Source organism: Paroedura picta, chromosome 6, assembly GCF_049243985.1.
Source record: "Paroedura picta isolate Pp20150507F chromosome 6, Ppicta_v3.0, whole genome shotgun sequence".
Classification (NCBI taxonomy): Eukaryota; Metazoa; Chordata; class Lepidosauria; order Squamata; family Gekkonidae; genus Paroedura; species Paroedura picta.
The window spans coordinates 58,120,117-58,133,110 of NC_135374.1; the positions used below are offsets into that span (position 1 = coordinate 58,120,117).

At 42.4% G+C, this 12,994-nt stretch overlaps 1 protein-coding gene across 5 annotated transcripts in view; it reads left to right on the forward strand.

The window, feature by feature from the left end:
* Window positions 1-10,102, forward strand: part of IFNAR2 (interferon alpha and beta receptor subunit 2) — a 29,025-nt gene extending 18,923 nt beyond the window's left edge. For all 5 annotated transcript variants that reach the window (XM_077342584.1, XM_077342581.1, XM_077342580.1 and 2 more), the window contains 3 exons: window positions 1,557-1,725; window positions 1,941-2,059; window positions 5,733-10,102. In XM_077342584.1, the coding sequence (XP_077198699.1) occupies window positions 1,557-1,725; window positions 1,941-2,059; window positions 5,733-6,392 (948 nt within the window). In that variant the 3' untranslated portion in view covers window positions 6,393-10,102. The remainder of the gene's footprint in view (window positions 1-1,556; window positions 1,726-1,940; window positions 2,060-5,732) is intronic.
* The last annotated feature ends 2,892 nt before the right edge of the window (window positions 10,103-12,994 follow it).

The window sequence follows — 12,994 nt, forward strand, 5'->3', positions numbered from 1 at the left end:
GTATACAAGTCCCAGCTAATGAAGGATTTTAAAAATGTTTACCAGCACCTTTAATGGAACCCAGAAACCAATCTACAGCCAGTGAATAGACCTCTGAATAGCAATGATGTAATTCCACCACTTAGCCCAACATAACAAATGGGATGTTGAATTTTAATTAAAAAATTATCACTGAACTGTGTTATCTTTTCAGCTATAACATATTTCATAATTTATAGTATCACCCTTTGATCTATGGTTTTGTTAGTGCTCTAGTTTGTATGTGGATCTCCTACGTGGATTGGTCTCCCCATTATTTTCAATGGGTGGGGCAGCTCAGCAAATGCATGCATAAGTGCTAAAATGAAAGGAGAAACTTAGATTGATAAGGAAGATCCAACCTGTTTCAGAGCTCCTGCTGGAGCAAGAAGTATGTTTAATAATATTACAAAACAATTCTTGTACCAGCACTCAAGTGCATGTGATAAGACTTAGGAGAAGTATACTTAGTTTTTATATCCCGCTTTCCACTGCCTGAAGGAGTCTCAAAGAGGCTTCCCTTCCTTTCCCCACAACAGACCCTGTGCGGTAGGTGGTGCTGAGAAAGCTGTTGACAGGACTGCCTGGTCAGAACTGCACTATCAGCGCTGAGACGAGCACAACGTTACCCAGCTGGCTGCATGTGGAGGAGCAGGGAATCAAATCCGGCTCACCAGATTAGAAGCCACCACACTTAACCATTACATTACGCTTACCTTAAACTAGCAGAATTTGATTCTACACTAGTATATTATTGCCATCATATTATTGTTGCAACACATGCAAGCAAGCAGGAGCTTATAATGATCTTATTAAGATGCCTTATGCTGAGTCAGAGCACTACATCTAGCTAGTCTATGGTGCTCCAGAATCAGACAGTTAAGCACTGCTACCTGAGATCTTTGAACTGGAAATGCAAAGCACTGAGCCTGGATCCTTCTGGATACAGGAATTGATGGACCATTTTGACCACTCTCATGCTCATTTGTTATGAATGCTAAATCTTAGGGCTAAACTTAGGACATGATGTCTCTCCCCTTCCATGTTTTTTGACTGACTTTTGCAAATGCAGGCTCTGAGATTGTTTGAAACTAAAACTTTTTCCTTCTCTATCTCACTGGCCAAAACCACCCCAAGGAATTTGTTACTCCTGTGAGTGAAAACTTGCAAGTAGAATCATCCCCCCATCCCGTGTGGGTAAATTTAAGTCCAGGGTGTTGCTTTGTTTTTTTTCCCCAGTGAGATGACAGCAGGAGATGACCACCATACAGTTCTCTCTGATCAAACTACCCCAAAGCCAGTTTTGCAGAAGAAAAAGCTGTGATTTAAAATACACAGGGCAGAGGGCAGGGATGTGTAACTGAGCCCTAATTAGAGAATGTAGCTTGCTATACTGAGTTTAAGACTGAGATGTAAACTGAGATGAGGACTTTCTTGTTCATCCTTAATCACAGTGCATCCTACCGCTTCAGATAGTTATTTCAGCCCTTGCCAGCACACTTGATGCAATTTTCAAATTAAAGTATCTGTCTTTACAGGATATTAACTACTCTAATACAACAGAAAAAGAGAATGTTTACACTGTTTTTGAAGGCTTGCATCAAAATAAAAATTATTGTGTTTCTGTTGATATGAGCTCTTCTGTAAATGAAATGTGTGCTCCATCTCCCTCGAAATGCATAGTGACCAGTTCCAAGGATAAATCAGGTACCCTGAATTATGGTGGGGTGGCAGTAGTTGTTGATAAACGATCTACTGTGGGGAGGGTTAAGATAAGGGATATCCTTAAGATACCTTTTAAAAAGAGTTTTAAGTAATATACATGCTTTCTTTTGAATTCATTGGTCTAAACCAAAAATACAGTACTTTGCAAGAACCCTCAAATATAATGTTATTTAACCAAGTATCTTTTAAACCTACAGATTATGCTATTCCAGTTGTATGTGGCATATTGGTCTCACTAGCAATTGTAATGATTGTGTGGTTACACTACATGGCCGGCTTTGGTGACTTAAAATGGAAAGAAAGACCCAGAGTTTTGGTATGTACACTTTGAAAACTTTTGTTCACTTTAGATCAGGTGTCCACTGTTCAGTTGATGCAAAAGGTGAGAGAGTTCAGCTCTACAGTGGTAAGACAGAATCAAGGAAACATGTCATCGTGTCTTTGAAACCCACTGAAATATGAAACCAGTTCATTCCCTTAACTTGTATGGACTTACATTGGTATGATTTTTGCCCTGTCATTGAACCAAGGCAATCCTTATCTGTTTCACCCTTTTAAAACCACTGAAGTCTGTGAGCTTGAAAAAGTGTAACTGTGTATAGGACCATGCTGTAAGATAGCTCCATCAAAGTTTATGAAGTCTTTAAAGCCCCTTCTTTATTCCCTGCAATGAACCACACTCACTTTCCCCTCACCTAGAACATACGATCATAAGAGAAGCCATCTTGAATCAGGCCCATGCTCCATCTAATCCAACACTAGGTGTCACACAGTGGCCAACACACAGGTACCATCAGGAGGTCCACCAGCAGGGCCAGAACTTGAGAAGCCCTCCCACTCAGGCACCAAGAATACAGAGCATCACTGCCCCAGACATGGTGCTTCATCTAGACCAGTGGTTCTCAACCTGGGGGTTGGGACACCTTTGGGGGCTTGAACAACCCTTTCATAGTGGTCTCGGCAGGGTGAGTAGCTTGACCAGTGGGAGCTCTGCTGCTGTTGCTGCTCCTCCTGTAGGTGCCCACACTCAGCCACCAGCAGATCAAGCAGTGCCTCCAGCATAGCGCAGTCTCCCACCAGGCACTCCAGGTGGCAGCGCAGCTCGGTGGGACAAGAGGCAAAACTGAACTAAGAAACCCTGGGGGGGGGGGAACCCAATTTACATACAATCATGAACAATGGATCTTCATGCCATTGGTCAATTTAGGTTTAATTTCTGTGCAAGAACACTTGTATAATTTTATGGTTGGGGGTCACCACAATATGAGGAACTGTATTAAAGGGTCGCAACATTAGGAAGCTTGAGAACCACTATCTATACTTTGTGGCTAATAACCATTCATGGACCTCTGCTCCATATGTTTATCCAATCTGTTCTTGAAGCTGTTTATGTTTGTAGCCATCAGTGAATTCCATGTTAATTACTTCTTGGGTGAAGTTTTTCCTTTTATCTTTTCTTAGTCTATTGCACATTAATTTCATTGAGTGTCCATGAGTTCTTGTATTGTGAGGGGGGGGGGGAATACTTCTTTCTGTATCATCTCTATGTAATGCATAATTTTATAAACTTCTGTCATGTCACCCCTCATTGTTGTTTCTTCAAGCTAAAAAGCCTTAACCTCTTTAACCTTTCTTCATAGGCAGCTTTACCAAAAGCTTTCTGGAAGTCTAGGTAAACAACATCTACTGAGTCATCCTTGGCAACATGTTTGTTCACCCCCTCATAGAACTCTCTAGTAGACAAGATTTTCCCTCATAGAATCCATGCTATTGATTCTTCCTCAATAGCTATTGATTCTTCCTCAATAGCTTAATTCTCTTTAAGAATGTATTCCACCAATTTACCTAGTATCAACATTAGGCTGATCAGCCTGTATTTTCTTGAATCTCCTCTTGGACCTTTTTTAAAGATGGGGGTTGCATTAACTACATTCTAGTCCTCGGGAATGGAGGCAGATTTTTGTGATAAATTGCATATTTCTGTCAAGAGATCCACAAATTCACATTTGAATTCTTTCAGAACTCTTGGATGTATGTCATCTGGGTCTGATGATTTGTTAGTTTTTAATTTGTCAGTTGTAGGACCTTCTCTCTCATCACCTCAATCTGATTGAGGTCTTTCGACACTCCTCCAGAAATCAGAAAATCAACAGAGATAGTGAAGATACATCAGTTTAAATTTAAAAACTGAAAACAGAAATTCAGCCATAATAAAAGTGACCGACATCCTCATCACTCAATAAAAATTGGCAGATCAGGTCTTTTGAATGGTTTCTCAATTTCGGTATAAAAGGTATAATATGCCTTCGCTGGACAATAAACAAGAGACAATCCAGTAAGATATGTTGAATGGTGTCAGGAAAATTTGATTCAAAAGTGCATAGTCTGTTTTCAAAAGGAATCTTGGCAAATCTCCCTTGTAATACTTTGGATGGAAAGGCATTGAGCCAAGCAATTGAAACTCTGTGATTTGCCAAGTTATAGAAATAAGCCGGCATTATCCCATGCTTCACTTGGAGGCCAAGAGCATGGGAAGAGCAAGTTGCCAGAGCAGTAGGATGGATTTTTTGAAATTCCTGATCAAGGAGCCTTTGTTTAATTTGGCACATAATGGAAGATTCATTCAGAGATAAGATGTAATCGTAGTCAATGCCAGTTTGTTGGAGTGCAGTCAGGATGGTAGAGAACCATTTAAATTTAAAAGAATCTTTCAATAAACAGGCCAATAGACTATCTGATCAAACTCTAAAATGCAGTTTTAGCCAATATTTGAAGGTGGAAATCCAGGCCTTAGTTTCGAGAAGATTATGGTCGATTTTGAGACATAAAGAGGAGTAAGGGACGCAATTTGGAGTTCCCAAATCTGCCGGAAAAAGGCAGACTGTAACCTCTCCAAGTTTTTGTTAAAAGCTGAGATCCACAGAGGGATACCATATAAAATTTGGGGAAGATTTTTTGAGTCAAATACATGACAGGCAGCTGGGACAAACTGATTACCTTTAAGGAAGAAAAAACGGTTTAGATGGGTAATGGAACAGTTAGCCTACAAAATAATCCTATTTTTATTTTTGTTCCAGTGCAAATTATGTTGGAAGGTGATTCCTAAGTATTTGAACCATTTGACATGCTCAATTTGAGGACCATCAATATGGCAGTTTGAGGGAGACCACTTCTGTGCAAAGACTTTGGTTTTTTCGAAGTTCATCTATTTTTGAAGTTAATCAATTTCTAAATTAATCGACATTGTGTTTTTCAAAGTTAATCGACAGGTCATTGAGTTGGCAATATTCGTAAAAAGCATTCAGATATCTATTCAGACTAATTCTGGAATAGGAAAGCAAAATGGTGTCATCAGCATATAGAAGAAGTGGGATTGGCAGTTTATCTAATTTGGGGGGATGGCCATTTATCTTAGGGTTTTTGGAAGATCATGTAAAAAAAAGGTTAAATAATTGAGGAGCAAGGACCCAGCCTTGTTTAATTCCTCTCAGAATGGGGATTTGATTAGGTAAATGACCCTTTTCAGTAAATTTAACCTGACAGGTATTTGTTGGAATCATTTTCTTATCATTCTTTAGTAATCCTTTCATTCTTTTGTCATCCAAGGGCCCTACTGCCTCTCTAGTTGATTTTCTGCTTCTGACGTTTGTGAAGAAAATTTTATCCTTTGGTCGTCGTGTTTTTTGTTCCTCATAGTCCCTTTTTGCTGATCACCAACTTGCATTTATATGCCAAAGCCTATACTTTTTATTTCCCCCCCTTGGACTACCTAAAAGGAATTCTTCTTAATTTACTCATTGCAAGTCAGAGCCGCTGTGTAAACTGTTTTCACATACACCTTATGTGAAAATCCAATTCTCACAATTTTTGTGACATCTGAATATATTCCAAAGATGATATACTGAGTGCCATTGTTTATATTACACTTTATTGCAATTTAAAACTACCCCATGTATCTGTTTGTAAATTCTGATTTTTTTTCTTTTCAGGAAGCCCCACATAAATTAAACTATTCACCCTTTGACTTTCATCCTGAAGAAGTGCACGCTGTTCAGATGATCCAGGAGAAGGGGGAAATGTTTGGGGAAAACAGTTATGATAATGAAAGTGACAATGAAAGTGTTCCCCCCAACCTGATATATACTAATCGCAGGCCCTTGGACACAATTTCAAAATCCCATTCCAAGGCAGACATAGAAGATATACCATCTATAGGCTGTTCATCAACTGCAAGTGACTGTCAAACTGCTGAAGTGTTAAACACTGAGGCAGAAGACTCTCAGTATGATGTTAAGAAAGAAGACAGTGCAACAGACCAGATGTTTTATCCTTCTTCTGACATGAATGCCTCCTCCATACCTGAGCCAGAGGGTGGTGGCTGTTTAAATATCAACTTAGATACTGTGAAGCTAGAAATATCCAATACAAATTGGGATACTTTGCCAATACAAATCTCCTTTCAAGAAGACACATCAGACTTGCAGGAGCCGTGTGATCTTGAATCCTCTGAACCAAAACCTTTTGCTAAAATATTAGATATGCAGAACTCTGGCATTCATGAGGTTTCACCTGCATGGCAAAATTATAGTGGTTCTGAAGAAAGTGAGTCATCAGATTCAGAAATGGTTGGTGAATACATGAGAAGATGAATCATTGGAGAGAAAAGTTACCATTTGTGAGCTCTATATAACTCCAGTGTTATACTCCAGTGTTAAAGAACATCTGATGTGGTTATGCGTGTTCCCTGTTGCTCTTAGTTGCATGAAAGTGTAACAGTATTATAGCCACCATTAGTATCAATCAGCTGTCAAGTACTGACATTTCTACATGGGTTATCATAGAATCATAGAGTTGGAAGGGGCCATACAGGCCATCTAGTCCAACTCCCTGCTCAACGCAGGATCAGCCCTAAGCATCCTAAAGCATCCAAGAAAAGTGTGTATCCAACCTTTGCTTGAAGACTGCCAGTGAGGGGGAGCTCACCACCTCCTTAGGCAGCCTATTCCACTGCTGAACTACTCTGACTGTGAAAAACTTTTTCCTGATATCTAGCCTATATCGTTGTACTTGAAGTTTAAACCCATTACTGCGTGTCCTCTCCTCTGCAGCCAGCAGAAACAGTATCCTGCCCTCCTCCAAATGACAACCTTTCAAATACTTAAAGAGGGCTATCATGTCCCCTCTCAACCTCCTTTTCTCCAGGCTGAACATTCCCAAGTCCCTCAACCTATCTTCATAGGGCTTGGTCCCTTGGCCCCAGATCATCTTCGTCGCTCTCCTCTGTACCCTTTCAATTTTATCTACGTCCTCCTTGAAGTGAGGCCTCCAGAACTGCACACAGTACTCCAGGTGTGGTCTGACCAGTGCCGTATACAATGGGACTATGACATCTTGTGATTTTGATGTGATGCCCTGTTGATACAGCCCAAAATGGCATTTGCCTTTTTTACCGCTGCATCACACTGCCTGCTCATGTTTAGTTTACAATCCACAAGTACCCCAAGGTCTCGTTCACACACAGTGTTACCTAGAAGCGTATCCCCCATCCAGTAGGCATGCTTTTCATTTTTCTGACCCAGATGCAGAACTTTACATTTATCTTTATTAAATTGCATCTTGTTCTCATTTGCCCATTTTTCCATTGTGTTCAGATCTCGTTGAACTCTGTCTCTATCTTCTGGAGTATTTGCCAGTCTTCCCAATTTGGTGTCATCTGCAAACTTGATGAGTAGTCCCTCTACCCCCTTATCTAGATCATTAATAAATATGTTAAAAAGTAAATATGTTATCTGCCTCAATACTGCTAGGAAACAGGTTCTTTCAGCGTTCCCCCCATCATTGTGATACATTGATTTACCTCTTGGGCTTTTCCTGATCTTTGTGAAACATGCTTAGATCCAAATTTTTTGGAACTATCACAAAAAAACCTGGATGGCTGCCAATGGCCCATTATGCATGGGGGGGGGGGAATAGCACACATTCAGGGTGGAATGGCGGCAACTAAAATCACCGATAACGCACGGAGATGGCTGCAACCGGCCGCAGATTCGGTGCATGCCGCCGAAAAAGTTGCGTTAGTGAAACGCGGAAGAAAACGCAGCTTCCGGATGACCAGGACGCAACCAGAAGCGGCGCCGGGGTCGCCGCGTGCATAATTGGTTACATAATTGGTTTTGCCGCCATTGCGTCCCGTCCCGTGCATAAGCGGTTTGCTTCACTTCTTCCCCCTCCGCGTTTTCCATGTGACCCGAAATCGCCGTTTTGGCAGCTGTGCATAATGGGCCAATGAGAGGAATAACACAGATTTCCCCCCCTTTGTGGCAATCATTGTCCCTGACCTGCAGAAGCTTTCTGCACTACTTGAGGGCATTTTTTGATATAGCAATATATGTATCTGGATCTCTAAATTCCTAGCCCCTTTCCTTGCAGAAATATAAGGGGAAAGAACTATCTCTGCAGTGGAAGGAGTTAGGGAGTTGATTCCTTGGAAATGGAAGTCCATAATTCAGATACCTGCTATACATATTTGTATAATATTATATAAGTTTAACTGTATTATAGTGCTGATTGTTTCAAAAAATTGCAAACCCCCCAGTGTCCCTGGAGAAAGGGGGATGGCCACTTCCAGGGGAGTGGACTAGAGAAATCATGTGGAAACCTGCCATATGGAAGCCTCATTGCCACTGCACTTTATCATCAAGGATACCACTCAAGCCCATCCCTCAATGGAAACCACTTCTATGAACCAGTTATGTTCAAGGGTCTGGCTATGTGACTCAACTAGAGGTTAAATTATTTGCTAAACGGGCTTTCATTTTTTCTCTTTTAGACCAAGATTTCTCATGTGAAAAAGTATATAAAATAGTATCATTTTCTCATTCCGAATTTGAGAGTAGCAATAAAGTGGAATATATTCTGCCATTTTCAATGGTCCTTTGAAATACAAACATTTCCCCGCTACTTTTGCTGAGATATTTAGAAGGACACTTCCCCTGTAAATAAGACTCCTTGAATATAATGGGACTCACTTCTGAGTAGACAAATCTGGATTTCTCCCTGAATCTTGCATTCATATCATAAAGACCAAAGTTTAGTAAATTACAAATGTTTTTATATTCCCTCTTATTTGACACAGAAATAATAGTTGATGATAAATATACCTCATAATTGTTAAATTGGAACTGTGCTGGATATCATTAACGCTAAAAACTGTTTACTTGCAAATACCCTGTTCTAAAAATAAAAAACCTGCCTTAGTAGGGGAAATTAAGAATGAAGAAGTGGGAGAGGTAGGAGAACTGCTTAATCCATTTCTCTATGACTACCATAGGATCTTGTTTCTCTTACTACTTGCACACAGTTTATTAGATATCTCTCCTATTTGTGACGTTACAACTTATGTAAAAAGTCAGGGTATTTGGGGAAGAAGTTTAGAATGTGTAATGAGAGCCAGTTTGGCGTAGTGATTAGGAGCGCGGACTTCTAATCTGGTGAGCTGGGTTTGATTCCTTACTCCTCCAGCTGCAGCCAGCTGGGTGACCTTGGGCTTGCCACAGCACTGATAAAGCTGTTCTGACTGAGCAGTAATATCAGGACTCGCTCAACTTCACCTACCTCACAAGGTGTTTGTTTTGGGGAGAGGAAAGGGAAGGAGATTGTAAGCTGCTTTGAGAATCCTGCCGGTAGAGAAAAACAGCATATAAGAACCAAATCTTCTAATGCTGGGTTCCATCTCTCGCATTGACTGGCTTGTAGTAACCAGAGTTCAAATTGTATTGTGCTAAGAAGAGCTCTTCTAACTGATTAAGATACAGGGTGTACCAATTGCCTCAATCCCGTTTTAGCTCTTCCAGGCAACCTCTTCCTCACCCACTTAGATGTAGTGGTTAGTGACTTTGTTTCAATGTATCTGAAGAAATGTCCATGCACATAACAGCTTATACCCAGAATAAACCTTCACTGAATTCAGGTGCCACTGGGCTCAAACATTCTTGGTAAGAGGCTAGTTTAACCAGATAGTCACTCAACAAGTGCCCCATTACTGGCTGCAGGAAAACGCCTTCTTTCTTAAACAAGAACTCACTGCTTTGCAGAATTTTCTGCAATTTCTAAGAAGATCGGTGATTTGCCAAAGAGTTCCAGCCTGCTGCTTAAAATGTCAACCTGAACAAACTGAAGGAATCTCCTACATATGAGTCTATACATTTCAAGTAGCCTGAGTAAAGAATGCCAGATTTTCTGTACTTTCACAGTGAAAGCAAAGTTATTATTTTTACTGCATAACTTCTGTATCTTTGTTTTTTTATCAGATTATACAGATTTTTTGTATTTTTTAAACACAATAAATCTATTATCACTAGCTGTGTTACAATTTTGTATCATGTACTTTGCTTACTCCTTTTTTGTGGCACATAATCTTTAATGTGAAAGGCATGTGTTAGCCACGAAGGATGTTGATTTTCTGTAGGGCATCAGATTCTATTGTTTATGATTTTGGATGTGGTGATTGCACAAAGGGTCCCCCAGACAAAGACTATTCACTATGCTGAAGAGTGCCCTGCTTGTTTTGGCCCTGTATCTCTTAGAAATACATACACACATTCCCCTGATGTGTTCTATTCTGATCTTTAACATAAATCAACAGCATTCTCTAGTAGGGATGGGCACAATCCAGTTCACAAGCCAAAATAAAGAGCATATTGGTTACAATCTCCTCCAAAACTACAAATGATTTATCCAAGAGATTTTACATAGAGATTAAATAGCATGTATAGATGAGGTTCCGGGGAATGGTAGAGGACAGGAAGGCCTAGAGGATCATTGTCCATGGGGTTGCAATGGGTCAGACATGACTTCGCACCTAACAACATACATAAGGCTTCTTAGGCCAGGGCTCAGACTGATGACATCTGGTCTCCCAACAACAACTCTCTGAATCCAGCCCATACAGAACAATGTAATTCTGTTCAAGCACTCCTACTTCTGAATGCCTCATCAAAATGCCTTGGTCTACAGTCTCAGAGGCTACTGAGGACGCCAGTAAGCTCACAAAGGTAACTCACCAGCCTTTCCCCCATCTTCACCAAGCAAAGCTACTAGCACCACACCTAACCTCAGAAACTGAACCAGAGTAATCCATGTGATGGTCACCCCCTAGGCTGGATTACTGCAACTTGCTCTTTGTGGGCCTTCCCCTAGCCCAGAAACTGCAATTGGTCCAAAACTCAGCTGCCTGAGTCCTCCCTAGGTCACCATAGAGGCCTGGTTGATACATGCACCACCCTTCAAATCTCCGTCTCATTCCTAGATATGTTGGTGAGAGGGCTAGGGTGGAACTGTTGCTGATGCTGCAATGCCAGGTCAACCAACAACAAATCCTCGACCTTCCGAGACTATTTCACAAGGCACAAGGCTGACCTGGCTTGCGTGACTGAAACCTGGGCCTGCGAGGGTGAAACAGTAGCTCTGAAAGATCTAGTGCCGCCTCGGTTTCTGGTGCTGCACCAGCCTCAGCTCCAGGGAAGGGGAAGGGAGTGGCGATTCTGGTCCGTGATACTTTTCCCTTTAAGGCACTCCCTGCACCATTGATCCTGGGGGTTGAATGTGTCAGCCTAAGGTGGGAATCAGTCGAGAATGTGGCTATCTGGGTGGTGTACCATACACCCACTGAGTCCTTGGATTCCCTGCCAGCCCTGCTGGAGGTGGCGGCTGCCTGGATATTGCAGTACCCCAAACTTTTAGTTTTGGGTGACTTCAACATCCACGCAGATGCACCGGCCCCAGGATGTGGTTTGGATCTGGTGTCGGCCATGGAGACACTAGGGTTCTCATAAATTGTTGCTGGTCCCACCCATCAGGCTGGCCATACCCTCGATCTGAACTATAGTGCAGGTGTAGAGGTAGATCTGGTAGCAAATAACATCATTCCATGGTCAGACCGCTATGCCCGACTGAGGATGCCATTTCCTCCCCAGTTGGGTACCGGACACATTTTAGTCTGCCCACGAAGACTTATGGAATCTGAGAGATTCCTGAAGCTCAGCGGGACCCAATGCCCTCTGGTGTCTTCTTGACAGCCTTTGTGGAGGACTGGCAGTCCTGCCTTTCGGCTGCCATTAACAGGATTGCTCCTAAGCACCCTCTCCACCTTCGCCTCAAACAGGTTCCCTGCTATTTCCAGGAGCTTCTGGAGAGGAAGAGGGAAGTGAGTCGGCTAGAGTGGATGTAGACGAAGACCCCTGATGAGGCAGCTAGGACATGTCATTGCACGCTTATGAAGCCGTATGAAAATATAGTGAAAGCAGTGAAAAAAGACTTCTATGCCGCGGAAATTGCGTCGCTTGCTCTCATCCAGCACAATAGTTTAGAGTAATTAGGTCACTTACTGCTCTCGAGGAAGGGCATCAAAAGTCAAGTGAATTGGATCTGAGCTGTGCGGAATTATTGAGGTGTTTTCCAGTTGGGACCTTCCTGCCACGGTTGATACAGTTAGTGAACTGGAAGCTCCATGGCGGTTGTGGGGGGTTAGTGTTTGATGGCTTCAGACAGCTCTCAGTAACCGAATTGGACAAGTTGCTGAGCTCAGTGAGGGCAACTGCTTGCCCCTTAGACCTTGCCTGTCCTGGCTACTTAGGCGACCAGCGGGTAAGAGGCCCCTTGAGGGAAATTGTGAACCTCTCCCTTATTTCGGGGATGTTCCCAGAGGGGCTTAAGGAGGCAGTGGTTTGTCCCTACTGAAAAATCCATCACTGGATCTGCGGAACCCGGCCAGCTACCAATCAGTTTTGCATCTTGCATTTCTTGGTAAAGTAGTAGAGCAGGCCGCGGCAGACCAGCTCCTAGCATTCTTGGCCATGTAGTGGAGCCCACACTGGTCACCTTGATGGATGATATCCGGTGCCAGCTGGACTGGGGCATGTCGGCCATCCTCGTACTTTTAGATCTGTCAGCCGCGTTTGACGTGGTCAGCCACAAATTGTTGGGCCACTGCCTCGCTGGAGCCAGGACTAGGGGAACTGTGTGAAAATTGCTGGTGTCCTTTCTCCAGAACTGGTCACAGCGGGTTGCTGTGCAGGATTAGCTATCGGACCCTGTGGGGCTCCCTTGTGGGGTTCCGCAGGGGGTGGTTCTCTCCCCAATATTGTTCAACCTCTATATGTGCCCTCTAAACCAGTTGGTCCAGTGATATGGGCTGGGCTGTTACCAGTATGCTGATGACACCCAGCTCTATCTCCTGATGGACAGACGGATG